The sequence below is a fragment of the Trichosurus vulpecula genome, chromosome 2 (assembly GCF_011100635.1).
Source record: "Trichosurus vulpecula isolate mTriVul1 chromosome 2, mTriVul1.pri, whole genome shotgun sequence".
Classification (NCBI taxonomy): Eukaryota; Metazoa; Chordata; class Mammalia; order Diprotodontia; family Phalangeridae; genus Trichosurus; species Trichosurus vulpecula.
Window position 1 is genome coordinate 393,930,853 of NC_050574.1, and position 27,327 is coordinate 393,958,179.

A 27,327-nucleotide genomic window follows, 5' to 3' on the forward strand; every position below is an offset into this window, starting at 1 on the left:
AGTTAAGTTCTGCCTCAGACGTATACTGGCTGTTTTAGTAGCAAGTCACTTAATGTTTCAGCATTCTGGGCAACTCTCTAAGGCTGTGAGTTACAGAGAGATGCTGATCTGCATTATTTGAAGACGTTTCCTCACCTGGGAGTTCCCTGTATCAGTGAAATTACAAGTCCAGTCCACCCCTAGACTTAAGATCAATATAACATTTTCAACACATTTAAGTTCTGGATAAAGTATATTCTCACCTTCATCTGTCAAAGCCAAGGTCTGGGCATCTCTACTTCCACAAGCAACTTGAATAACTCGATGACCAAGAAGAACTTTCACCTATTGGAAGATTGGGAGGAAGAGGGGAAAGAATAACAAACACACACACACACACACACACACACACACACACACACACACACTGAAGTTACTGTCCATAATAAATCATTTAAATCATTACAAATTTAGATTGTTTCAAAACTCAGAATATAAACTAATTCCTGACAAATGTTTCTTCCCTTAAAGTTCTCTATTTTTTCTGTAAAAGTAAGTAATAAATTTCATATAGTCACCATTTTGGGTTTCAGCTGTGTGGTATTATCCCCATGTCCCAACCGGCCATATTCTCCAAGGCCCCATGTATACAATTCACCACTTGATGTGATGGCAGCACTGTGAGAGCTGCCACAAGCTATATCACGAATACGTTTGGTCTTCAATGCCTCTATCAGTCTTGGTTTATCACAGTTCCTAAAACAAAATTTTTTAAATGATAGTTTCTATAATCAATCTCTAAATCCTAAAGAAGGAATAAAAACATCAATGGTATTGATTCACCTATACAGAGTCACAGACTCAAGAGTGAGTCTATATATGTTGACTGATCGCAAACTTATCCCAAAAATCTGTTAAAACTGTCAATAGTATTTTAAAGCAATTATAAAAACTTTTAAAATAAATGATGTTTCATATCAAGACTCTATTTTCAAATTTCTGATAAATGCAAAAATCAGAAACTACCAAGATAGATTTCTATCTCATTATTCTATCTCAAGATTTCTCCTCATTAGCAAGAAAGGCTAGATATAATATGCTTACATTCTGCTGAAGTGTCCAAGTTTTCCATCATCACCTTCGCCCCATGAAAATACCTTTCCATCAACAGTTAAAGCCATAGCATGCCGGCCACCTACAAGATTCAAGGGGTATGTTATTCATATTACCTGATCTTCTTTAAGAGGCATAAGGATCAATTCCTATCTAAAAATCTAGTCCGCTGTCTTGATGGGGTCGTAGGACCTAGACCCCAAAAAGCCCTAAGACCAAGTCTAAGTAACCCAGCCCCACCCCACCATTCCAATAAGAAAATTCTCTCCTTGTTACAGGCACAGACAAAGCTGACCCTGTAATTCCTCAGATAAAAGCTATCAGTGCAGGGTGCTGACCCACGGACTCTTTCCCAGGGTGCCTGCCCAAGGATCCTGTCTCTGGTGCCTGCCCAAGGTCTATACCTCTGGTAGCTAAACAAAAACTGTCTTTATACCCTCAATATCCGGTATCAACAAAGTTGTCTCTGCTGATTTCCTGAATTTTCCCATCCACAGATCACTAATGCCTGCTTCCAAAGACACTTGGACCCCTTGCACTACCTAATTAGCATCCTTAACATTCCTTTCTCTGCCTCTTTTCTATATAAGCTTTAGATTCACCCCCATTAAGCTGCAAGTTTCCCAAAAGAACTTTGCCTACTATTATTAGTGTTACAATAAACTTTTGCCACTTGAGAGAAGACTTGAGTGTGCGAATTCATTCCAAGAAACTCTGCCTTGGCATTTCTGGGGTCCCAGCATCCCAAACCTCTTCAGTTCTAACTATGCTACTTACAAATAAATTTTGTTAACCTACCAACTTGACATTGGAAACAAGGCTTATTAATGACATTATTTTAAATAAGTAACTATTCCAATAAAGAAAACAAGAAGACATACATCACATATTTAAATGTCTCATTAAATACATAAGCCTTTTAGATTTTTAAAGAAACTATTAATCATCATGCTAAAGGACAGCACTTTCAAACAAACACATAGAAAAATGTAAATAATTTACAGATAAATATTAGTGTAAACAATGGCAGGAATGAATGCAAGCAATCGAATATTTTACCAAATATTAATTTTAAATATATAAAAATAATTCCTAGAGTCTGAAAAAGCCACTACTGCTAAAGTTCAAACTCCCGATGATGTTGAGATTAATCAGCTAGAGAGCTGCTACTTATGCAAATCTCATAGATACAACCTTTTCATTAAAAATCACTTTCACACAGCATGGGCTTAAGCAGCTATAGCTCACAAGATCTGAAGTGCTAACTGCTTAACTCTACTGGTGCTAAATTGGTGACAACACTATTTCAAATTTCTACATATTCTTCTAAAATAATAATAATCAAAATATTTATGATCAGGTTAATTAAATATTAGCCCAAGTTTGTTATTTAACAAAGCAAAAACTGGTGCCAAAATCTTTTTGGCATGTGAGAAAGTGTAAGAAAACAGCTGAAAAATATCATCCATAATAAGTTCACGGTTCTAGAGGAGACATATTAACTGTACCTGAGTGAACAGCAACTTTCTTTACCACATAATTGCTGAGAGCTGTGATCTGCCGAGGAATGGGCACAGTTCCACTAGAAATGCCTAAACCCAGTCGTCCGTTAGTAGCTTCTCCACAAGCATACACTTTACCCTCCACAGTCACTAAAAACAAATGAGTAAAGGAAATCAAATGAAGGTAAAGCACAATAACCAAATTAACATGTCAGCAAATATTTTTCAGTCTTTTTTAGGTACATAAATTTAAAATAGAAAGGAAAGAAAAATAAATACACAAAAAAATTAGGATCACTATACCTGCAAACAAACTTTTAGATCCACCTGCCACTTGAACTACATTCAAGGCAGAAAGGGTTTCAGAGAATGAAGGAACTTTTATCTATATGTATAGGAGACAAAAGAAGGAAAGATATACTACTACATTTAACTATGTATTAAAATTATACTTAAATTTGAATGTAAATAGCTCTAGAAAAGTATTATTTTCTTCCAATTATTCATCTGACAGTGATTTTCCCTTAGATTTTTCTTTGAATCTGAAAAAAAACGCTCAAAATTTCAATTAAAGATTTTTTTAAACTACTGCCTCATTCATACAGAATATAATACATTTAGTGTTATAACACATATAATTAATAATAAATTTTGAAATTAAAGTTCAGTAGCTATGTAGAAATAACATTATTCTACTCAATTAGAAAGTATTGATTATAGCTGCACTTAACATACTTTACACAGAATTTGTATTAAGTTTATACCACTATTTAGACTGCAGACAGAACTTACAGTGTCCTTCTTATAGTGTTAGTTATCTCCACCTATAATTGTATCAATGTTCTAAATGATTGGGTAATCTTATTTTTCCCCAGGAATATCAAATATCTGACAATTTTTTAAAATTCTGAAAGTATCTCTGAAATTTAAATTGATGACAAAGTTAACCTCCACTTAAGGAGCAGAGAAATTAAAGCATATAGCTACAATTTACTTGGTCACATGAGGCAGTAAGGAAACCAGCAATACAGAATCAAGCTGTCTGCCTACCATGACATGCCTTTGTCAGAGAATTAAAATTATCCATAACTGACATGGGACATTTTAATTTATAATCCAGATTTTACCAAGATTCCTTTCTACATGTTAATCAAAGGGCTTCAAAACTTTATCTCCTTGCCTTTAAATGGCAGGAGCATCTACGACATCAACTTATAGCCATGGCTAAGGTTTGGCACTACTAAGAACACAAGGATAATGTCCATCTTTGAGCCATGCTTCTAAAAGTCAATTCAACATATACCGATAAATGCTACTAAGTTTGAAAAATTTTTCTGTGTAGAAAAAGAATCCGAAAAGAATAAAACAGTCACTTTTAACAAGATATCAAATTCTCTCATGAACAAAGAAATTTTCCTAGACCCAAGGCATAGTCACAGATTTTTAGAGCTTAAAATAATCGCTTCACAGAAAAGAGTCTTTGTTAACTTTATCTTTTTAAGGCAAATACCTTAGAACCTTTTAATCCTCCCAACTGATCCTTGTCATTCAGTCCCCAGACAAATACTTTGGTTCTTATTGTAGCTGCTGATTCCAATCCAGAAGCTTTCTTCCTGATAAGACTAAACAGAGACAGAGTCAGAGAGACAGAAAGAAGAGGAGGGAGGAGAGAGCAAAGGGAGGGGAGGAAAGCATGGAAAGTAACACAGTTATTTTTAATAACAAAATTGATTTCCTGCACCAATCCCTCATTATGTAAATATGGTAAAATTTTGGCCCTATCAGAGACCACCAAGTCCACTGTCCACTCCCTGCCCCCATTAATCCTATATGAATTTTTTTTTCCACTAGTTAAGGGTTAACATTCTAAGGGTTAGTTTTTTCATTTTGATTGTATTTGATGCAAAACCAGAACACTTAAAACTAGTATACAAAAGTTGGCCTTCTTTTCATTCAACCAAATTATTGAATGAGTACCTATTATATGCAAGCACTGCAGAGGATGAAAGGAAAAATCAGATAGCTTTCTTTCAATCATGAAACTTAAAGTCTAGTATGAACAATATGACATTACACAAAATGGTAATGACGATGCAGGGTCATCATTCAACAGTAATTATTGTTATTAGGTAAAATGGATATTATGTGAAGCATGTTAGAATGGGCATTGATCATCTATGACACTAGAACTTGCTTTGTTGAAAAAATTCCTATTATCTGTCTGTTTGGTCATATCTCATAAAGGAGGAGGCACATGCAATGCAGCTCCATGATCTATTATGCAAAAAGTATCAAAGAAAAGACGTCTCGTACCCTGAGGTATAAATGAGGCAGGTGGCTATTTACTCCTCCTTTATTGCTGACCACAACATAAAGTGAAATTCAATTCCATACACACGTATCCAGCACCTACTACAGGCTAGGCATGCACGGCACAAAAATGAAAGCGCACTTGTCGTCAAGGTGCTTGTGTTATATTGAGTACTCTGTACAATATTGACAATATACAAATAAGTAAATACAAGGAAATTGGGGAGAGAGAATAATGACAATGGAGAGTGGAGGGAGGCGTATCAAGAAAGGCTTCACAAAAGCTGAGCCTCAAAGGAAGCTAGAGATTCTAAAAGGTAAAGGTAAAAAAGGAATACATTCAAGACATAGCATACAGCCTGTGCAAAGGCTAGGAGGTAGGAGACGGGGTTCTAGGCTCAGGCAACATTAAGCTGGCCAGTTTGTCTGGAGCATACTGGCATGTAGAAGAGTATAAGCCTGGAGACAAAGGCTAGAACCAGGTCATCGAAGGCTTTAAATGTCAGCCAAGGAATCTGAATTTTATCCTAGAATCTATGAACATTTTTGATTAGGAAGTGACCTGAGTCTTAAAAGTTGTGTGGAGGATGGACTAAAAAAGGGATACTAGAAACATAGAGACAAATTAGAAGCTAGTACAATAGTTCAAATGAGGGGTGGTAACCGACTAAACTAGAGTAATGGCCATGTGCACAGAGAGAGGATAGATGCCAGAATTATTATGTCAGCAGACACAAGACTTAGCAAATGAATGGATTAAGGTGTGAGAGACTCATGGATTTTTATCTGGAAGAGACTTCCTTGGAAGTCCATCTAGGAAATAACCTCATTTTACATATGAGGATATTGAGGAACATAAAGGTTAAGTGATTTGCCCAGTATCATATAGGTAGGAGGTATCAGAGATAAGACCTAAACCCAGGTCCTCTAATTGTAAATCAATGCTCTTTTCACTGCATTACCCTCTTCCTTCAAGCCTCTATTACCATCTCTCTCTCTCTCTCTCACACACACACACACACACACACACACACACACACACACACACACACACACACACACACACACATATATATCCCTTCCTCCATCTACTTGTTATCAGTGAAACTAGCATTCCTGAAATATTCATCTTACAAGAGGATATGGAATATTCCTTCTTCCTCACTGTCATTTTCAGAGTCAATCTTTTCTGCAAATGCTCAGCAACCCTACTCCTTTGAAATTTACAGTATCAATATTTTCCACTCTATTCAAATAATGGTGGGTACTGTCTACTGGTCCCCATGTCATTCTCCATCACCACCCCATTCATCAAGTCATTGACTGCCTTTCCTCCTCAATTTCTGCCCTTATACTAGTGGGCAACAAAATCATATGGATACGGCCAAAGAGTTCATGACTTTTAAAGGAAATGGAAATATTATATGGTTGTTTGTAACATCACTTTTGCCAGTAAGAGTTTTTATTCATTCGTTCATTCATTTAACTCAACGCCTAAAGATGTTCCCAAAAGCATATTTAAGCCTAAGAAAATATGCTATAGAAAATATGCTCTAAGAGGTGAAAAACATGACAATTAATAAAATCAGCATATAAGTCTGAATGACACATATGTACTGCATACTTATGAAGCATTCCTCTAGATGTTAGATAGACTCTGATAAATATCTAATAACTCTTCTGAAATCTGAGTTAGAATTCCAATGACAAATTTATTTAAATATATTACCTTCCAGTGTTAGCTTTATCATCATCTTCTTCTTCATTATCTGAGGCTAAGAAAGGAACAGCAGCCAAATCTTCATCTTCTGCCCGAATTCGTCCCAGTATAATAAGACCATGAATTTTACAATCTATTCCTGAACTTCTGCATTGCTTTATGGCAACCTCAATATACCTGTGATACTAAATATTTTTTTTAATTAGCCATAGTATTTTTATATGGATTTATATAATATGTTCCAAATAAATGAGTGGAAAGAGAAAAGAAATCTAATTTAAGGCATATTTGAAAAGCTGAAATAAATTGTTTTAAAGTATAAGGCATTATGTTAAATGAAAATATCCTTCCTTTAGTAAAGGTCTATCTTCTAAAGTAGGATTCAATTTATCCATTATTCATTCAATCAATACTTATTGCCATGGAGGACAGCCAGTGCAAATGCATGGAGATAGGAGATGATGTATGTAAGAAACAGAAAGAAGGCTAACTTCATTAAATTGCAGAATATGGGATTCATAGAGCTGTTGAAATAGGTTGGGTCCAGGTTGTGTAGGGATTTATAAGCTGAAGAGAGTTTTTATTTTATCCAAGCAGCAATAAATTCAACTCAAACTTGGTCAGACCTATATAAGGAAAGTTACTTTGACAGCAGGTTGTAGGATAGACTAAAGTGGTGAGAGAATTGAGTCAAGGAGTCTAATTAGAAGGTTACAGCAATAATCTAAGCAAGAATTAATAAGGGCCCAAATTAAGGTGGTAGCTATATGAGTAGAAAGAAGGGATAAGATGCAAGAGATGCTGTAGAGGTAAAATCGACAAAATCTGTCAACTTATTGGAATTGTAGGATGAGGGAGAGTGAAGGGCCTAAGATAATACTGAGATTATGCACCTGGGAGAATAGACTGATGCCTTTGACAGAAGCATGGAAGTTAGGAAGAGAAGGTTAGAAGATAAAGACAATGATTTCAGTTTTGGACAAAATGAATGAGAGGTATCCAGGCCCTCCACTTAGAAATGTTCTATTAGTAACTGGAAAATTCAGCAAAGAGACTAGGGCTTGATATATAAATCTGTGAGGCATCTGCACAGAAGAGAGTTCTGTGGGAGCTGATGAGCTAGTTACTGAGTATTAAGGAAGAAGAGGAAATGGCTTAAGGTTGAACCTTGGAGAACATCCAAATATAGGGGATGTTACAGATAACAAGATAGCAAAGGAGGTTGAGAAGAACAGTCAAACTGTTTTAAGGAGAAATGAGAAAAAGTACCGTCATAAAAAATAAAACTGGAAACACTATGTAGGTCAGTAGTACCAAATGGAACAGACATATTCAAAAGGATGAAGACTGAGAAAAAAATCATCAGATTTGGCAAATCACTGATAACACTGGAGAAGGCAGCTTCAACTGAGTGATGAGATCAAAAACAAGACTATAAAAGGTAGAACAGTGAGAAAAAGGAAAGTAGAGGGAGAGAACAGAGTGGAGTTTGGCTAAGAAAGGGATGAATAATGTAAGACAACAGTTGGAGAGGACTGTAGGGTCTGAAGTACAGGAAGACTTGGGCATGTTTCAAAGCAAGAGAGAAGGAAGCAGTAGAAAGGGAGAAGTTGAAAATGGAGAGCAGGGATGATTAAGGATGCAATATACTGGAGAAGACAAAGGGGGGACAGGATTAGTACACATTCAGAAGAGCTGACTTTGGCAAAGAGAAGGGGAAAAGGAGGGTGGATGTCAGGAAGATGATATCAAGGAGTTTTAAGCTTAAAAGAATGGGAGACAAGGGTACTCGTGTCAAATGGCATCATTTTTCTTAGTAAAATAAGAAGTAAGACCTCAACTGAGAAGAGGAAAGAGAGAAGGCCGTGGGAGGTTTGAGAAGAGTAGAAAAAAGGTCTAGAACAGTTTCTGTGGAGAGTGAGAAAGGAAATAAACTACAGAGTAACAAAGGGATTTCCTTAACACAGTGAGGGTCAAGTTAAGGTTGGATAACATAGATTTGTAATGTACCTAGTTAACGGAGTTGTAAAACTTCCTCCAGGGAGCAGCTAGGTAGCACAGTGAGTAGATCACTGGCCCTGGAGTCAGGAGGACCTGAGTTCAAATCTGGCTCAGACACCTGACATACTTACTAGCTGTGTGACCTTGGGCAAGTCACTTAACCCCAACTGCCCTGCCTTCCCCCTCCCCACAAAAAAAGAGGAAAAAAAAAAAGAATCAGAGACTTCCTCTAGTTGTATTCAGCAGCTAGTGAGTAGGACTAAAAAAGGTAGAGGGTGAGAATAATTCAAGCCTGAGGTTTGGCAATAGGTAAGCGCTTATAAGACAAGGGGTCAAGGGATTTGAGAGGAGAGAACAGCGTCAAATTTAAATGGTTATTACGTTGAGACTATAAAGGAAGTAAAGTAATAGTCAGAAATAAGGAAGTTTGGAATGGACAGCAGGCAGAGGAGGGAGAAGAGAGAATGAATTAAATTTTAAATTTTCAGAGTTTGAGATATCTCTGGGACTTAAGTTTGAAATATCCATTAGAAAATTGGTGGCATTAATGCTCAGAGGAAACGAATAGGCCAAGAGAAAGAGATAGATAGATAGATGGAGGGACGAACGGATGGATGGATATAGATAGGCAGATTTAATAATCATAAAGATTATCATTAAATTCACTAGAGGTGATAAGGTTACCCAGAGTGTAGAGGGAGAAGAGAAAAGGACTTAATATAGAACCTTGGGGACTACATTTAGGGTATGAGATGCGGCTGTTTAGCCACCAATGAAATTGAGAAAAGGCAATCATAAGATAAGAGGTAAACCAGGAGAGAAGAGTATCCAAAAAATGAGTGTTGCAAAAATCAAAAAGAGGAGAGAATATCAAGGAAAGAGTCATCACTAGTGTCAGATGCAGCAGATAGAAAAGCAAAACAGCTACGACAGAACTACAATGTTCTTTTGTGTATGTTTTTTAATCAGCTACGTTCATCAGACCATTAATTTCAGGGAAGTGAAAGCATTTCCTCTTTCATACGACTGTAGTACTAATCAAAGTAGTCTTATAAACTTTTCACAGAATATACAAGGATTACATATGATAAACTTTTCACTGAATATCAAAATAGAATACATGCTATGTCAAGGTTACTTGGAAAACTACATCCATAGGATCAAGAATAAAATCACATGAAACCATCCAGTGTGACTGCAGAAGCCACATAATTGAATTGAATTATGTGAACAACAATTTGACTCCCATATGCATGTAGCCAGAGGATCAAATTAAACCACAAATATTTATTAAGGAGCTGCTACACCCAAGGTACTAAACTCTTTACTGCCTTTTAATAGATTTTTTTTGTTTTTTTTTAACAAAGGCAATTTTTCTTAAAAGCATAAAAATATTATGAACTTTTTTCTCAAGATTACTTGAAAATTTACACCTGTAATTTATTACAAACATAAAATAGTTAAGATAATATACTAAGATGACATAATCTAACCCTGAATCATCAAGAAAAAAAACACAAATGGAACAAAAGAGAATAGACACTAGTATGGAACTGAAAGCACTAAATAAGTTTGAACTGTTGAATTATGGAAAACTGATTTTCTTGCTTAAGATCTGGTACCTACCTCCGTGCAGTCACTTAGAAGAGGCACTGTGGTATCAGCTGGGTTAATATTGATTGTCTTTAGTTCAATTAAGTTATTTAGGGAATTGCCACCTAAAGAAAAAAATAAAAGAATCAGAAAAATGGATTTTATAATTTGAAAAAAGAAGACTTCCTTTTCCAGTGATCTGATTCAATTACCTGAAACTACAACTAGTGAAGGCATGTAGCTACTGTCAGCAGGATCTACTATCATTTTCAGTCTATGAACAAGAACATCTGGGAAAATTTCCAGTCGAATCCAATGCTAAAAAAAAAAAAAATCATTCTTGGTTAATATAGTCTAGACAGTTTTTTTAAAAGATCAATTCTAAAATCTCTAGTCAGGTTTAGTAGATGACAGTCTAGGCTATTTCTACACACTAGTCTGAAAATAAGCTCAGTTTTAAATAGCTGTTCTCATACAGTTTCAAAATTTTTTTTGAAGTTTACAGATTGGACATATTCATATTCAAATAGAAAACCATCCTAAAGCTAAATAAATTATTTTTCTATGGCGGGGGGGAGGGGAGGAGAAGAATGAGACAGAGACAGACACAGAGAGAGAGAATGAGAGAGAATTTATTAAGTTCTCACTATGTGCCAGGCAAACCTTCTAACAGGGTAAAACAAGACAAGCAGGAAACTTGGCAACGGTAGGAGATGGCAAGGCAGATGGGGAGGATAAGGCTGTTGGTGAGGAGGTGTAGAAATTCAGAGTCAAGCTGGGAGTAAGGTGAGCCTGACTAGGGTCCCTCACGAAATACTGACCCTGGCTAAGGACCAATGAAGGTATCTTGAGAGTAGAAAAAGTGTTGGCAATATATATATAGATGCTGTCGACATAGAATGTAATCTCCATAAGAGTAAGTATGGCTTCTTTTTTTGGTAACTACTGGTGCTTAACAATTCCTTTTTATTAATAATTCCTTATATATCTTCTTCATCAGTGAAAATAATATATATTTGAATTAATGCACAGTTCTACCGTCATTTCTTATAAGAAGAAAAATGGTCAATGCCATGAATGTTTTTTTCCAAATACATTAAATAAATATTTTGCTCCAAAAAAATTTTTGCCAGATATTCTTAAAGTGAGTATGAACTACAAGGTCTTAACTTAATCAATTCCCTTTAAGTTCATTAAACTTAAATTAACTGAAAAAGCAGAACTATAATATACAACTGTTTCCGTTTACCTTGCCTTGTGACCCAGATGATTGCCAGCATGGTTCACTGCCATCAATCAGGCGAGAAGCCTGATTTACTGATGAGGACACATTTAGATTCTTAACAATTCTTGACCAATTATCCAAGAGCATTCCAGGCTGACTACTGTGACAACGTTTCAGCTGTTTCCCAGAACGCCCACAAAATACAGGAGACTGACCTGCTCAACATAAAATGAATAGCCAGGTATATAAATAATATTATCCTACGAATCATTGGGCTTTAGAAAAAAGTCTTATTTTGATGAACTTGATGCTCCCATATTCTGAAATTGAAAAAGTTGTAGCATCCCTATTCCTGTACACAACCAATCACATTTACATATCCAAGTTACATCATGGATGTCTACTCATTTCTCTTAAGATTTTTACAATGACTGCCACTATATAAACCACATAGTTCCAAGCCAAAAAGGATAAGTCCAAGATGGCAAGTACAAAAATGAGAAATAACTTGGGCTTTCTCAAAATAAAAATATGCAAAGATGTTTTATTAAAATAATAGAACTGCATACTCTCAAGTACCTTTAAGTTACAGGTAATAATTAATTATTGAAGAAAATGTGAGAACTGCAAAGGTTCCCTTCACTATCTAGTCACACACACTCACGTACAGAAATTCAGTTTCTTGCCCAATGACATAAAATTACTGCAAGGGTATTGGAGATAAGACCCAGGTTCTTCCTGATTTCCAGTCTAATGTTCTTTCCAGGCCCTTGTACAATTCAACCTATTCTGATTGGTGGGTGTGTGGGGGGGGGGGGGTGTATATATACATACATACAGATAGATAGATAGATAGATATTTTTTTAAAGGTACATATAAGCACAGTGTGTCCCAACTCCCTTTCACATTGTTGAATCTTACAACAAAAGAACAACTCCAGAGATGAACCATTAACTATTTATGTTACTGATAGTCAAGTGATTAAATGCATTTGAATGCATATTATGTATTTGATAGCTGTCTTCTCCATAATTTTTTTCCTTGACTTTTTGGTCCACATCACAGTTTGGTGTCTTCATTTCTCTAACACTGAACACCTTTTTTAGTCTAAATTTCTGAGAACAGACATAAGGTCATTTGGTAAAAGCTAAATCTTCCTATTTCCTCAATAATTCTCCATTTTTCAAATGGTTGCTGAAGTATACTAATTGAGGTATTTATTGATATACTGGTGTGCGGCTAATGTAATCAAAGATCTTCCCCCACCCATTCAATAGGCCTCAGGTGGAGATAGTTAAGGGAAGCTTGATTAGGTGAGGCCTATTTGTAGGAAGGCCCATTTGCTAAGTAGGTGCTAAGCCTCAGGACCCTAAACAAAGTATATATACCATGTGGGTAGCCATTAAGCTGAGACTAGAAAGCTGTGGAGAGTGGAGTAGAGAGAGCTGTGAAGAAGACAACTGCAAGAAGAGAGAACTGCAAGGGAGATGGAGAACTGGAAGAGACAGAGAGACAGAGAACTGGAAGGGCTCTAGAGAACTGCAAGAGCTTCCAGAACTGTGAGAGGAGAGGACGCAGGCAAGCAGACAGTTAGGATTGGTGAGTGAGTGTTTAAGGGAAGGCCCTAGCAGAATGGAAGGTTACAGGATGGCTTGGCTCTTTGCTGTGATACTGTGTTTTAATCTCCTTGCTGTTACATTGAGGTGGACTTACTGATTTTGGAACACAATTACTGCTATGTTGAATTGGGGTTATTAGTTCGGGGATTGGATCCTCTGGTGTCTGAATAAATGTTTTACTTCTTCTACCTTCTATACAGAGACTCTCTTATACTTATACTTTGTGATTCCAAACTACACAAGCATATTCATAGTCACCATCAATATTATGAATCTTGCCTTACTGATACAACTGGTTAGAGGAAAACCATACAGATTCTCTCACTTGACATACCTGGTTCATTTATTCTGCCAAAAGTATGTCTGGTATTATGCTTCCTGGTTTTAAAGCAGGTTTCACAAAAGTCAAAATCATCACAATTTCTGCATTTGAAACGAGGCCCATTGATAGGAAACATCTGGCAGCCATCACACCTAACAATTTGAAAATATATGACAAATTTGATCACTTAAAAGATGACAAATGAATAAATAAAAGCAGTCCCAATTTGCTATAAAAAGGAGCTTCTTGATCTGTAATCCATGGACCACCAAGGTAAAGAGGTTTCAGAGGACCCAAGAACTTGGGACCTTTAGTTTCCTTTGGGGTCTTATATATTTTATTTCAAGCATTTAAAAGCATTCTGAGAAGCTGTGTTTGCCAGCTTCACCAAATTGACAAAGGAGTTCATGACACAAAAAAGGTTAGGAACCCACTGATAAAAAAGCTCTACCACTGCTCCACCATGTTAATATTCTTATGAATGTAAGAAAATCAAAACGTACGTAACTCCAGGATGAATACTAGGCACCAATTCCATTTCTGACAATAATCCTGTCCAATGAGACTGTTGAGGAAAGTCCACAATGACATCCTTTCCGTTGGCACTAAAAGCTGAAATATAGCAGAAATTTCTTGGTGGGGGAAATGAAAAATTTATCAGTTACCAAAAAGACTTTAAAATTAAAGCTATAACTTTAGTCATAAAATATTTTTATTACACTCATGTATACTTAGAAAAATGATCACCTATCATTAATACCTAAGAAATAGCCCCACCACAACCACAGCAAGACTATCTTACTATATTAACTAAAAACAAAATCTTTGTACTGTCACCTTTCAGTGTTAGAATTAATATGATTTCATTCTTAAAATCACCAAAATTTATGATGATACTTTTAAGAACCTCTCGAGAAAAGAAAGACATTTTAAAAGAAAAAGGTAATTTAGTATTTTATACAGCTTTCAGAAATATTATCTTAAATCTCCTTCCTCTTCTCCATTTGTCACTATAGGTATGATACTCAAATTCTATAAAGCACTTAAAAAGTAAATTATACAAAAATGTTCTCAAAATAGGACAATATACTTACGGAGTTCAAAATTAAGAAGGAAAAAAGATATTAATATTTTAAAATTCCTTCTGCATTCTTTAATAACTTCACATTGCTAAAATTCTTCAAAATCTCAGATCTGGAGGCTATGGGTATTTGGTGACACGTTATTGCTTTCATTAAAGAATGAAATGGAACATCTGTACTGCCAGTTAACTAATCCAGTTGTAACACAAATTTCTATTTACAGAAGCTGCATCCAGATTTTATAACACACACACACACACACACACACACACACAAACTTGGGAAAATATGACTTTTAAAACTTAGAACTTTGGGCTTATAGATTTTTCTAGATATAAAACATAGTATGGATTGATGGAAAACTAATATTCTGTATATTATTCAAATGGATAGGTACATTACCTTTCACAACTCCAACACTTCTATGAGTAACCGAGCCCCATTTGTATTTTGGAGTGGTTACTGATGTTTTCACTCTAACTTTATCACCAATCTTGATATGGGAAGGAGAACTCTGTGGTGGGAAACCTAAGAATTTCAACCAAACACACTGTTTATATCTGTTTCTAAAAACACTTTTCTTCATATTAAAATACATAAAAAGAATTTACTGAAAACTGCCCTTACCTATAAGTTCAACATGGATATACCTAACCCAATAGGTACTCCCCTTTTGTTGCCAATCACATTGCACATTGAGGTCGTGTAATCCATCTCTGTCCAATTTAATCACTTTACCTACATCTCCTTCACAAACTTCTTCATATGTTCTGCAGCACCTAACCATCATTCCTACCTAAATTAAAACCAAGAGAGCATATCCAATCACAGTTATATGAACTGAATGGTTCACACAAGCCAATATCCAAAAATCTAGAGCCTAAAAATACCACTCACCTGAATATTTTCTCTAACATATACTGCATAGTCATCATTACTTAAGAAATCAGCTCGTTTTTTATAAGTTTGGCTCTCCGTTACAACAGCACAACTAGACTAAAACACAAAACCAAAAAAAAATTTTAAAGGTATTTCACCCCAAATATTATTCTACACAGTGAACTGTCAATGTCATTTCTAGAAATGAATCTAGGAAATCGCAAATATCCAAAATTCCTGAATCAACTTTAAAGTGATCATTAAGATTAAGTCATCCAGAACAGAAAATTAGGACAACATTCATTTCAATATATTTAATGCCAGAATGTCAGCAAATCATAGGAACATCTGAATATCTCTGTGCCCAAGACCCTTTATTTCTCATTAGACATTACCATAACCACTCCCACTCAAACAAGAAAAATAACAATCAAGTATTTATTGACCTGCTACTATATACCCATCACCTTACTAAATGCTGTGATAAAACCAAAGTACAAGACTTTTTCACTCTTCTCAAATTGGGGAAAAAAGTCTAACAAACAAAACAACAAATGTTTAGCATTAAACTCTGCTACTTTTGTTTTGCAAGTTTAAGTTACCCAAACAATGTTTAAAATTAATTACTGATTCAACTTTTAAGAAAGTTACAGAATCATAGATCCTGAATTGGAAAGCTCCTGAGAGTTCAGTCATTTATTCTAACCCCTTCATTTTGCAAATAAGCAAAATGAGGCTGAGAGAAGTTAAGTAACTTGCCCAAGGTCACACCAATAATAAGCAGGAGGGCTGGGATTCAAACCCAGATCCCCTGACTCCAAATAAAGAAGTCTCTCCACTATAACACACTCCCACCCCACATACTAACCACAGGGTAAGATGCCTCAGTCTCTTCCACATCTTCCACTATTTCGTCATCTGAATATTCATCAGAGACTGTATCAGCATCTGAGAGATCAGTAATTTGTACATCAGGATGATCCAGCAACCAACCAACCAAGGCTTCGACACCTTAAAAAACATGTGCATTATATACTATTAGTTCATACAAATTTAATGTTTCATTGTATTAACAGAAATTAAGAAAGGTTGCTGTCATTATATTGTCATTTAAACTTAATTCTATATATGACCACAGAAAGGCATGATATATTTAAGTATGTAAATAAAATAAGTCTTAAAAATGCAATACCTGGCAACCCAGAAGCAGTTCCAGTAAGTGACTTCAAAGCAAATTCAATGTTTTTCCTAGGAAATCCCATTTCCATGAGCTGTACTACAATAGGCAAAGCAGGAATAGGAGATTGTTTTCGCTTTTTCACTTTTACAGGTCTAATATGCTGTACTGTGACGGGTGTTGTGGCCTCACTAGAACTACACTCTTCAAACACTGGAGTTGATGGATGAGTTGACTCCACAGCTAAACACTGGCACACAGCCAAAGCAGCAGCCTGCGCAAAGGGAGGGGAAAAAAACCACAATTTTTGTAATAAGCATTCTGAGAAATGAATATTGTAAAGTCATGTTATAAATTGATGACAATAATATACTTATATATAATTATTGTGTCTTTGAGAGTCATGATATATAATATATTGTTAGAAGGCTTGAAATAGTTTTCTTTTAAGCTTTCTAAACATTTTGTACATAACAACAAAATGTTAGAAGAGAAAAGGCATGTTCACTATGTTTATTTTGATACTTTAAAAGATTCATGATTTCATAAGTATGGAATACTCGTTTCACTGATGGATATTACAACTTCCTCCATACCTTTTCAGTCTGTGCAACTCTACATCTTTCAATAAAGGATTTAAATCTCTTTCAACAAATACAATATTTACATATCTTTGTGGGGTTTCATTCCCCACCACCCCACCAAACCCCTACCACTATTCCACCCCCTCCTCCACAGGACACGTTGGATTATATAGTTCCCGTTACACCTGATACTTCTGTGCTATATCGGGGAAAAATACTATCCAGAAAAAAATGATAGAATTTTTCCTCATAGTAAATAAACAAGAACAGCAGAATTTCAAGGTACTATAACATGTGGTATAATCAATAAGAGAATCATTCTGGAAGCAGAAGGAATCAAAAATCATTTAACTAGGTCTAAAGAACAACGTTCTTTTATGAAGCATAGAGATTTTAAGCTGGCAGTACACAGCTCTTTTACCATGGTTGGAATCAATGAAGCTGAGAATGAAATGAAGATATATGAATTTATCCAAAACACTGTGAAAGTTTTGGACAAGTATCTCAGCCAAGTGACTGAATTAGATATAATGATTAACTTGGAAAAAGTACACATCATTTGGATCACACAGTGCTGAATAATAGCATGGTAAAAACTAATAAAAGACTAGAGTCCACAACCCTCCACTAATTCTTCACTAGCAGGCATCTGATAAAAGAAGCAATAGCCTGACAACACTGAATCAAAGGAAATACCACTGGCACTGAGTACCTCCTTGCAGTTATATCCCCAAAGAATCCACAAGGCTACACATAATGATGAATTGAGGTCTACTGCCAAAAGCATGTTTTGGGGGAGGAAAGTTTTCCACTGTTTCTTAAATGGAAAACAGAAATGGCATTTTTACATAATGTACAATAAGAAATTAACTAGACTAAGAGTGGGGATTTTTACTAATTATAACTGAGCAACTTTCCAATTCTTAAATTCTGATAATAAAGTATCTTGGCAATCATTTGAATTTAGCCAATCAAATCAAGGAATAACAAAAGGAAGTGAGAGGTATTTGCTAGAAAAAGAAGTTTGAAAACTGGCTTTAAAAACTATATGAATCATTCAAGATACATATGGATTGATTCCTATTTCAAATTTTCCAAAGAATGTCTTCCAATAAATATAATTCTTTTAAATTTGAGTTGCTGTTGTTGTTCAGTTGATTCAGTCATGCTTGACTCTTCTTGGCAAAGATACTAGAGTGGTTTGCCATTTCCTTCTCCAGTTCAATTTACAGATGAGGAAACTGACACAAAAAGGGTTAAGTGACTTGGCCAGGGTTACAAAGCTAGTAAGTGTCTCAGGCCAGATTTAAACTCAGGGCTTCCTGACTCTAGTCCCAGCACTCTATCCACTGTGACACCTAGCTGTCCAAAATGGAGTGTCATCTTCTAAATAAAATTTCACAATTGAGGAGTGGAGACAAAATGGTAGAAAAAAGCGGGGACTTGACTAAATTCTCCCCAATTCCCCTCCAAACAACTTTAAATAACAGCTCAAAACAAATTCTGGAGCAGCAGAATCCACAAAAGGACAGGCTGAAACAATTTTGTAGGCTAAGACAACTTAGAAGGTCGGCAAGAAAAGTCTGTCTCATCAGGGTGAGAGCACAGTGCAGGCCACTCCCCAGCAAACCCACAGCAGGCTTTGGGGGCAACTGAATCAGGAAAGGCAATAGCTTCAAGAGCTCTTAGTCCACAGAAAGTAAGGGGACAACTGGTCAGAAGATTGGAGGGGTCTCTTTGCTAGCATTGGGTGCAGGACTTTGCTGCATCACCCATATGCAAATGTCCTGAGACACAGTTCCAAGGTGAAGAAGAACACTAGCATATCAGAGCTTGCACCCACAAGGGAGCAGGAACCCTGATCACAGCTCCAAGGTGGAAAAGAGTGTTTATGGTCGCCCACAGACCAGAGCCAGGTTGAGAGTAGTAAACACACTTCTCCTTCGATCATACCACTTTGGAAGAACTGAAGGCTTGCAGATGCCCAGAACTAGCTCTGAAAACAGCTGCACAAGAAATCTGAAGCTTGGGATAGTAATCCCTCCACCCACCCTGGGAGCAGAGCTCAATTTTAACATAAAGTTGAAAGTCAAAAAAATAGGCTGGAAAAATGAGCAAACAATGAAAATAACAAAAAAAACAAACAAACAAACAAACAAACAAAAAAAACCCTGCCCATAGAAAGTTACTGTGGTGACAGGGAAGATCAAAACGAACTCAGAAGAAAACAACAAAGTCAAAAGTGTTACATCCAAAGCCTCAATGAAAGTGTAAATTGGTCTCAGGCCCAAAAAGAATTCCTGAAGAACTCAAAAAAGATTTTTAAAATCAGTGAAAAAAATGGGGAAAAAAATAAAAGTGATGCAAGAAAATCATGAAAAACGAGTCAACAGCTTCGTAGAGGAGGCACCAAAAAATACTGAAGAAAATAACGCCTTAAAAAACAAAATAGGTCAAATGGTAAAACAAAAATCCACTGAAAAGAAGAAGTCCTTAAAAAGCAGAATTGGCCAAATGGTAAAGGAGGTAACAAAAGCTCACTAAAGAAAATAATTCCTTAAAAATCAGAATTGGGCAAGTAGAAGCTAATTATTCCATGACACATAAAGAAACAATCAAACAAAATCAAAAGAAAGAAAAAAATAGAAGAAAATGTGAAATCGGAAAAACAATTAAACTAGAAAATATATCAAGAAGAGATCATTTAAGAATTACTGGACTATTTGAAAAACATGATTTAAAAAAAGAGCCTAGGTATCATCTTTCAAGAAATTATCAAGGAAAACTGCCTTGATATTCTAGAACCAGAGGGTAAAACAGAAACTGAAAGAATCCACCAATCACCTCCAGAAAGAAATATCAAAACAAAAACTCCTAGGAATATTATGGCCAAATTTCAGAGTTCCCAGGTCAAGGCAAAAATAGTACAAGCAGCCAAAAAGAAACTATTCAAATTTCATGGGATCCACATTCAGGATAACACAAGATTTAGCGGCGTTTACATTAAAGGATCAGAGGGCTTGAAATACTATATTACAGAGGGCATAGGAGCTAGGATTACAACCCAGAATCACCTACCAAGCAAAACCCTTCAGGGGGAAAAAATGCAAATCCAATGAAACAGAGTACTTTCAAATATTCCTGATGAAAAGACCAAAGCAGAATAGAAAATCTAACTTTCAAATACATGGCTCATAAGGGATTCAATAAGTTTAAATTGTTTACGTTCCTACATGGGAAGATGATACTTGTAATTCCTACGAACTTTCTCATTACTGAGGCACTTAGGAGTATACATAAACAGAGGGCATAGCTGTGAGTTGACTATGATGGGATACCTAAAAAAAATAAAATTAAGGGGTTAGAAAGAGAAATGCACTGGGAGAAAGGGAAAGGAGGGTAGAATGGGGTAAATTATCTCACCCAAATGAGGGAGAAGAACTTTACCCTTACTTTCATCAAAATTGGCTCAAAGAGGGAATAACAGACACAATAACAGACAGAAATCTTTCTTACCCTACATGAAAGTAGGAAGAGAATGGCATAAAAGAAGGGCAGTGAGGAAGCTGATAAAAGGAAGGGTAGATTGGGTGAGGCAGTAGTCAGAAGCAAAACACATTTGAGGATGGATAGGGTAGAAGGAGACAGAAAGTAGAATAGAGGAAGAATAGGATGGGGGAAAATACACAGTAATCCTAACTTTGAAAAAAAAATTACAGCAAGTATCTTTGAAAAAAGCTTCATTTCTCAAATATATAAAGAACTGAGTCAAATTTATAAAAATTTAAGAACCATTTCCCAATTGACATATGGTCAAATGATATGAGCAGGCAGTTTTTAGACAAAGGAATCAAAGCTATCTATGAAATGAAAAAATGTTCTAACTCACTATTGATTAGAGAAATTAAAAGAACTCTGAGGTATGCCCAGCATACCTATCAGATTGGCTAATATGACAGAAAGGAAAATGGCAAATGTTGGAGGGGATAAGGAAAATTGAGACACTAATGCACTGCTGATGGAATAGTGAACTAATTCAATTATTCTGGAGAGCAATTTGGGACCATATCCAAAAGGCTATAAAAACCCTTTGACCCAGCAATACCACTAGTAGGTCTACGTCCAAAAGAGATCAAAAACAAAAAGGGAAAGAACTTCTACATACAAAAATATTTATAGCAGCTTATTTAGTTGTGGCAAGGAACTGGAAATTGAGGGGATTCCCAACAACTGGGGAAAGGCTAGAATAAGTTATAGTATTTGGGGGGGGGGGGGTGTCCTCATGGAATAGTTTATTACAGTTTCATCTCACAGAGTGGGCAGCCATACATAAGATAAAAGCACCAGCCAGAAACAAACAGAAATCATAATGAAATGCAACTGTATTGTAAGAAGTGATAAGCAGGATGCTGTCACAAAAACCTGGAAAGACTTGCATGAATTGATGCAAAGTGAAATGAGCAGAATCAGAACACTGTACACAGTAACAGCAATATGGTATGATGATCAACTGTGAATGACTTAGCTATTCTCAGCATTACAATGATCCTTAAGACCATTCCAAAGGATTTAAGAAAAATGCTATCCATTTCCAGAGAAAGAACTGGAGTCTGAAAGCAGACTGAACCATACTTTTTTTTTACTTTATTTTTCTTGTTCTGGTTTGGGTTTTTTTAATTTGTGTTTTTTTTAACAACATGACTAATATGGAAATGTTTTGTATAACTGCACACGTATAAACTACATCAGATTTCTTGCCTTCTCCATGAGAAAGGAGGGGAGGGGGAGAGGGAAAGAATTTGGAACTCAACATTTTTAAAAACGAATGTCAAAACTTGTTTTTACATGTAATTGGGGGAAAATATTAAACAATAAAACTTTACAATATACAAAAGAAACAACTAAGAACCTTGAAGATACACATACACACACATATTTAATGAATGTATCTTGTACTTTCATATATTTCATATCATTTAAGTACAGTAATGGGTATACAGTTGCAGGCTAATAAATATTTTATTGTTATTTATTCACATATGAATGTCAGTAGTTGCAGTAGTGGGCAGCTAGATGGTACAGTGGATAGAGTGCCAGGCCTGGAGTCAGAAAGACTCATCTATTTGAGTTCAAATCTGGCCTCAGGTATTTACTAACTGTGTGACCCTCGGCAAGTCACTTAACCCTGTTTGCCTCAGTTTTCTCATCTGTAAAATGAGCTGGAGAAGGAAATGGCAAACCACTCCAGTATCTTTGCCAAGAAAACCCCAAATGGCGTCAGGAAGAGTTGGAAACAACTGAACAATAGCTACAGTACCATCCAATTAATTTCTTAGGTAGACCAGAGCTGAATAGAAAATCTGACTTTCAAACACAAGAATCAAGAGAAGCATGAAAAGGTAAACAAGAAAGAGAAATCACAAGGGACTTACTAAAGTTGAACTGTTTTGTTTACACTCCTACATGGAAAGATGATGTGTATAACTCATGAGACCTCAGTATTAGGGTAGCTGAAGGGAAGACACACACACACACACACACACACACACACACACACACACACAGAGTAGGCACAGGGTGAATTGAATATGAAGGGATGATATCTAAAAAAATAAAATCAAATTAAGGGATGAGAGAGGAATATATTGAGAAGGGGATAAAGGGAGAGATACAATGGGGTAAATTATCTTGCATAAAAGTGACAAGAAAAAGCAGTTCTGTAGGAAGGAAAGAGGGGGCAGGTAAGGGGGAATGAGCGAAACTTGCTCTCATCAGATTTGACCTGAGGAAGAAATAACATACACACTCAATTGGGTATCTTACCCCACAGGAAAGAAGGAGGAAGGAGATAAAAAGGGGGGATGATAGAAGGGAGGGCAGATACGGGGAGGAGGTAATCAAAAGCAAACACTTTTGAAAAGGGACAGGATCAAAGGAGAATATTGGATTAAAGGGGACAGGATAGGAAGGAGCAAAATATAGTTAGTCTTTCACAACATGAGTATTGTGGAAGGGTTTTATATAATGATACACATGTGGCCTATGTTGAATTGTTTGCCTTCTTAGGGAGGGTGGGTGGGGAGGGAAGAGGGGAGAGAATTTGGAACTCAAAGTTTTAAAAGAAAATGTTCAAAAAAAAAAAGTTTTTGCAAGCAACTAGGAAATAAGATATACAGGCAATGGGGCATAAACATCTATCTTGCCCTACAAGAAAGTAAGGAAAAAGGGGATGGGGAGAGTGGGGTGTCAGAAGGGAGGCCTGACTGGGGAACAGGGCAATCAGAATATATATGCCATCTTGGAGTAGGAGGGAGGGCAGAAATGGGGAGAAAATTTGTAATTCGAACTCTTGTGAAAATTAATGCTGAAAACTAAAAATATTAAATAAATTAATTAATTGATAAAAAAATAATTAGCTAAGAATGAGTATAAATAGCAACTGTTTCTGTTTTGGCCAGAAAACCTGAGGGTCCTTCCCTCCAAGATTGATTTTTTTTTTTTTACTAGGTAAAAGAGGCCATTCTTTGTATCATTTCTTTCCTAGCCTTAATCACTGAATGAGCGTTGCCCCAGACAAACTGAGACTTGGAAAAACCTTAGCTTAAAAAGGCCAAGGTCTCCCACTACATCCTGATCTGTCTCTAGTCCTGATCTATATGTTAACACTAGACTCACTGGAGGAGAGAGTGAGTCTGATGACTTTGCACAGCCCTGCCTCACTTAAATTTAATTTACTTGCAAGTCATGGTATCACTCTCCTGATGTCAAGGTCTGTTATGTTAATGAAAAAGGGAAGGCCTTTCCTATCCATTAATAGACCCATGTGACCTGCCTAAGTCACATGAATCTGAGTCACATGAGGCTGTGGCAAGAGGAGCTTGCTGAACAGGTGGAGCAGAAAGTGAGACAGAGCAGTCAGAGCTGGGAGAGAGAGAGAAAGCAGGCAGAGCAGCAGCAGCATGAGTGAGAGAGGGAGTGATTTTGCTTAAGGGAGTTTGTGAGAAGGCCTGAAGGAGGGCAGGCTTGGGGACATCAGTGCTCCCTGCATTGATAATGTGCATAGATTTCTTTGTTGCTATGATGGATTTGGCTTTCTGGTGTTGGAATAAATGTCTTAGTTTCACCTTCAATGAAGAGTCTGTTATATCTTGCAATTCAGAACTAGGCCAGCATATTCGTAGCAGCCGCAGCTGCTGTGGGTACTGCATTGGCATTACGAGGTGCTCTCTAAGAGCAGAGGACAAACAACAACAATGAACCTGGTTTTCACATAAGTTTCATGACACTGTGATTGCCTCTTCACAAATGGTGGCAGCAATGGGACAGAACCAAGGTGACATGCTGCTTTTTTTTAACTCCTCTAGTATTGTATAGTCTTACTGTGTCTAAATTTCTAATGCTGTAATAAAATTGTCATTTTTTTTAAAAGGCAGATGAAAATGCTATGAAATCTCTCCTTTTTCCAAGCTAGTTCTGCAAAAGTTTCAGTGTATCATGAAAAACACTATGAAGCTGAGAACAGACCTGCCCCACTTGACAGTAGGTAGGGGCCAAAATTAAAATAGGCTAAACTTCTTTGGGCCGCTGATAGGTTACACTAGAGACAGACTGACAATGGTTGGTTGCCACGGAGCACGTGACAGCCGCCCAAAATCCTTTGGCAGGCCGCAAGTGGCCCACAGGCCATATGTTGTACAGGCCTGCCTTAGAATATATAGTTTAAAAAATGTGCACTATGAAGAAACAGCTCCACTTTCTTAATATACTGTAATAAAATGTTAATAAAAATTAATCAGGTTGCATAATTATACCTCAAGTTCCTGTTTGTCAAATATTGCCTTTACAGGTGAGGGCTGTGTGGCAGATGTCAATAACTGCTGTAAGAGGATCATTGGAGGCTGAGGTCCTTCAGGAGACATATCTCCGATATCAGGGGATGCTGCTGTACCATCATCTGAATTTTAAAGCACATCATGGAAATTAATAGAATAATAAACGTTCTCCAAATGAAACTCTACTGAATATGAAACATACATTCACATAATCAAAGAATATAAACATTGTCACTGAGCTTTTGACTTCCAACTAATCTATACTTTGAGAAGGATGTGCAACTAAAAATACAAAGAGTGAGGATACATGTAAAATAATATATACTACTGGAAAGAAATCTTTTCATTCATTGATATCTTTTAACAATTCCTATTCCCTTCCTCCTTTTCCCAAAAATAGATATACTCCCAAGGTTCTTTCCTCGCTGTTTTTTTCTCTTCTACTCCTAGGAATCTAACCATCGTTTCCATTGGGGGTTGGGGAGAGGGCAGTGGGGAAGGGGGAGAATACCTCCCAAATCTTAATCTCTAGTTTTCAATCCCTTGACTAAATTCTAATCCTTTATTTCCAAATACCTGCTGGACATCTTCCCCTAGAAGCAACTGAAGTAATTAAAATGTAACATCTCAAACTAAGCCAGCATCATATCCCTGCAAGCAATGCATGAAAACAGCACTAACCTGCCTCTGACCTTAGCTCAAGCCACACCCTGAGTTTAAGTTTCCTCATCTATCTATAAAATGAGGTCCCTTTTGCCCTACATGTATGCCATAAGCATTCCAGGGAATGCTCACCTGGGCAGTAAAACCTCAGTCATCCTTTTTCTTGCTCTCCTCCTCCAATCCAGCCAGCAGCCAAGTTTTTCCATTTTTATCTCCTTGATCTCTCTCACATTCACCACCTCTTAGGCTCCTTTGTTTCCTTCAAAAGTCAATTCAACTGGTACCTTCTACATAAGGCTTTTCCTGCTTCTCAAAAGATGGTCTTCTATCTATCTATTTTGTAAATACTTATACATGTACAAGTTGTCTCCCTCTACAGAACGTTAAGTATGTTGGGTCAAATCAATAAGCACTTATTAGGTGTTTACTATATGTGAGCCTCTGTGTACTGGGAATATAAAGACTGATCTCTATTTCTACTGCTGCACAACACTTCAAGCTTCAAGCTCTCATGGCCTCTTAGGTTTCCATACCTTTCTACCCCTATTATGTCCTTTGCTCTACTTCCTGTTGAAAGATAGCCACTTGTACCCTGAAAATCTGTACGATCTCCACAAGTCAGCAGTTATTTCCCCCTCAGCTGAAATTTCATGGCACTCTGTATCTCAAATGAAAATACATGCAAAACACTCTGCAAAATTTAAAGTGCTGTGTCCACATCAGCTATTATTATTTCACACCTTTATGGTGATAATTCTTATGTTATTTCTTGCATTATGGAGGCAGGTAATATAGTAGAGGAATCACTAGATATTTGAAGAACTGGGTTCAAATCCCAGCTCTGTCACTCGGTGCTGTATGATCCTGGAAGAGTCATTTAAACCTCTTCAAATCTCAATTTCCTCATCTGCAAAATACAAGAGTTGGACTAGACACTCTCTAATGGACACTAATTTGCCCTACTAAGCTGAAAATTCCTCAAAGACTGTCGTACATCTTTGTTTCACTTATACTACCTGGCACAGTGCCATACAAATAACAGCTGCCCAATAAATAATGACTGAATGAAATATTCAATTACTTAACAGGAAGTACTTCTCAGTACTTTAACAGGAAGAGAACCTTAGGTGATTTACACTATTATCAGCATTTAGCACAATGCCATAGCACACACTAAAAATAAATGATCACTGACTGCCTCCCTTCACGTTAGTCTTAAACCTGTCATTTTCAATTTATTAAAAAGAAAACATTTCTCTGAACTAATTTTCATGAATAAAAAAAGCTGGCAGAAAAAAATGCATATTAATTTTCTAAGAAGACCTAAAAATAAGATACCTGTAGGGATGGCTCCATTCTCTTGTATAGCTGGTTGAGACAAGATCTGCCTCAGTTTATCCTGATGGGAAAGCAATGCTCGACCTGCTTTCAGTATGTATAATTTCAGTTGCTGGCATCTTAGCAAGTCCAAGTCTACTTGCCCTATGGAAAATAAGAGTCATCATCAAAGTAAAACATACTATATCAAAAGCTTCGCAAATGACTCGACATTTTGGGGGGGCCTTACAGTAATCTTATAAATATAACATTTGGCCTCTCCATTTACAATACTGACAAAAACCTGGTGGATATGTATAAAACAAAGACCTAATCAGTCAAAAGCCTGATACTCCAGCAAGTAGAGACAACCAGCCACCATATGGGAAGAAAACGCAGTGGCTCTGC

General features: G+C 36.5%; 1 protein-coding gene across 1 annotated transcript in view; it reads right to left on the bottom strand.

The window, feature by feature from the left end:
* The window catches only part of HERC2 (HECT and RLD domain containing E3 ubiquitin protein ligase 2), a 225,522-nt gene that overhangs the window by 62,484 nt on the left and 135,711 nt on the right, over positions 1-27,327 (bottom strand). Inside the window, exons 44-62 of the mRNA XM_036745184.1 lie at positions 26,941-27,084; positions 24,919-25,061; positions 16,539-16,797; positions 16,215-16,357; positions 15,365-15,463; positions 15,095-15,263; positions 14,870-14,995; positions 13,889-13,997; positions 13,398-13,537; positions 11,468-11,658; positions 10,431-10,536; positions 10,252-10,343; positions 6,634-6,809; positions 4,105-4,216; positions 2,898-2,979; positions 2,601-2,744; positions 1,084-1,174; positions 558-735; positions 243-324 (exon numbers count right to left, since the gene is read on the bottom strand). Coding sequence (XP_036601079.1) covers positions 243-324; positions 558-735; positions 1,084-1,174; positions 2,601-2,744; positions 2,898-2,979; positions 4,105-4,216; positions 6,634-6,809; positions 10,252-10,343; positions 10,431-10,536; positions 11,468-11,658; positions 13,398-13,537; positions 13,889-13,997; positions 14,870-14,995; positions 15,095-15,263; positions 15,365-15,463; positions 16,215-16,357; positions 16,539-16,797; positions 24,919-25,061; positions 26,941-27,084 — 2,586 coding nt within the window. The remainder of the gene's footprint in view (positions 1-242; positions 325-557; positions 736-1,083; positions 1,175-2,600; positions 2,745-2,897; positions 2,980-4,104; positions 4,217-6,633; positions 6,810-10,251; positions 10,344-10,430; positions 10,537-11,467; positions 11,659-13,397; positions 13,538-13,888; positions 13,998-14,869; positions 14,996-15,094; positions 15,264-15,364; positions 15,464-16,214; positions 16,358-16,538; positions 16,798-24,918; positions 25,062-26,940; positions 27,085-27,327) is intronic.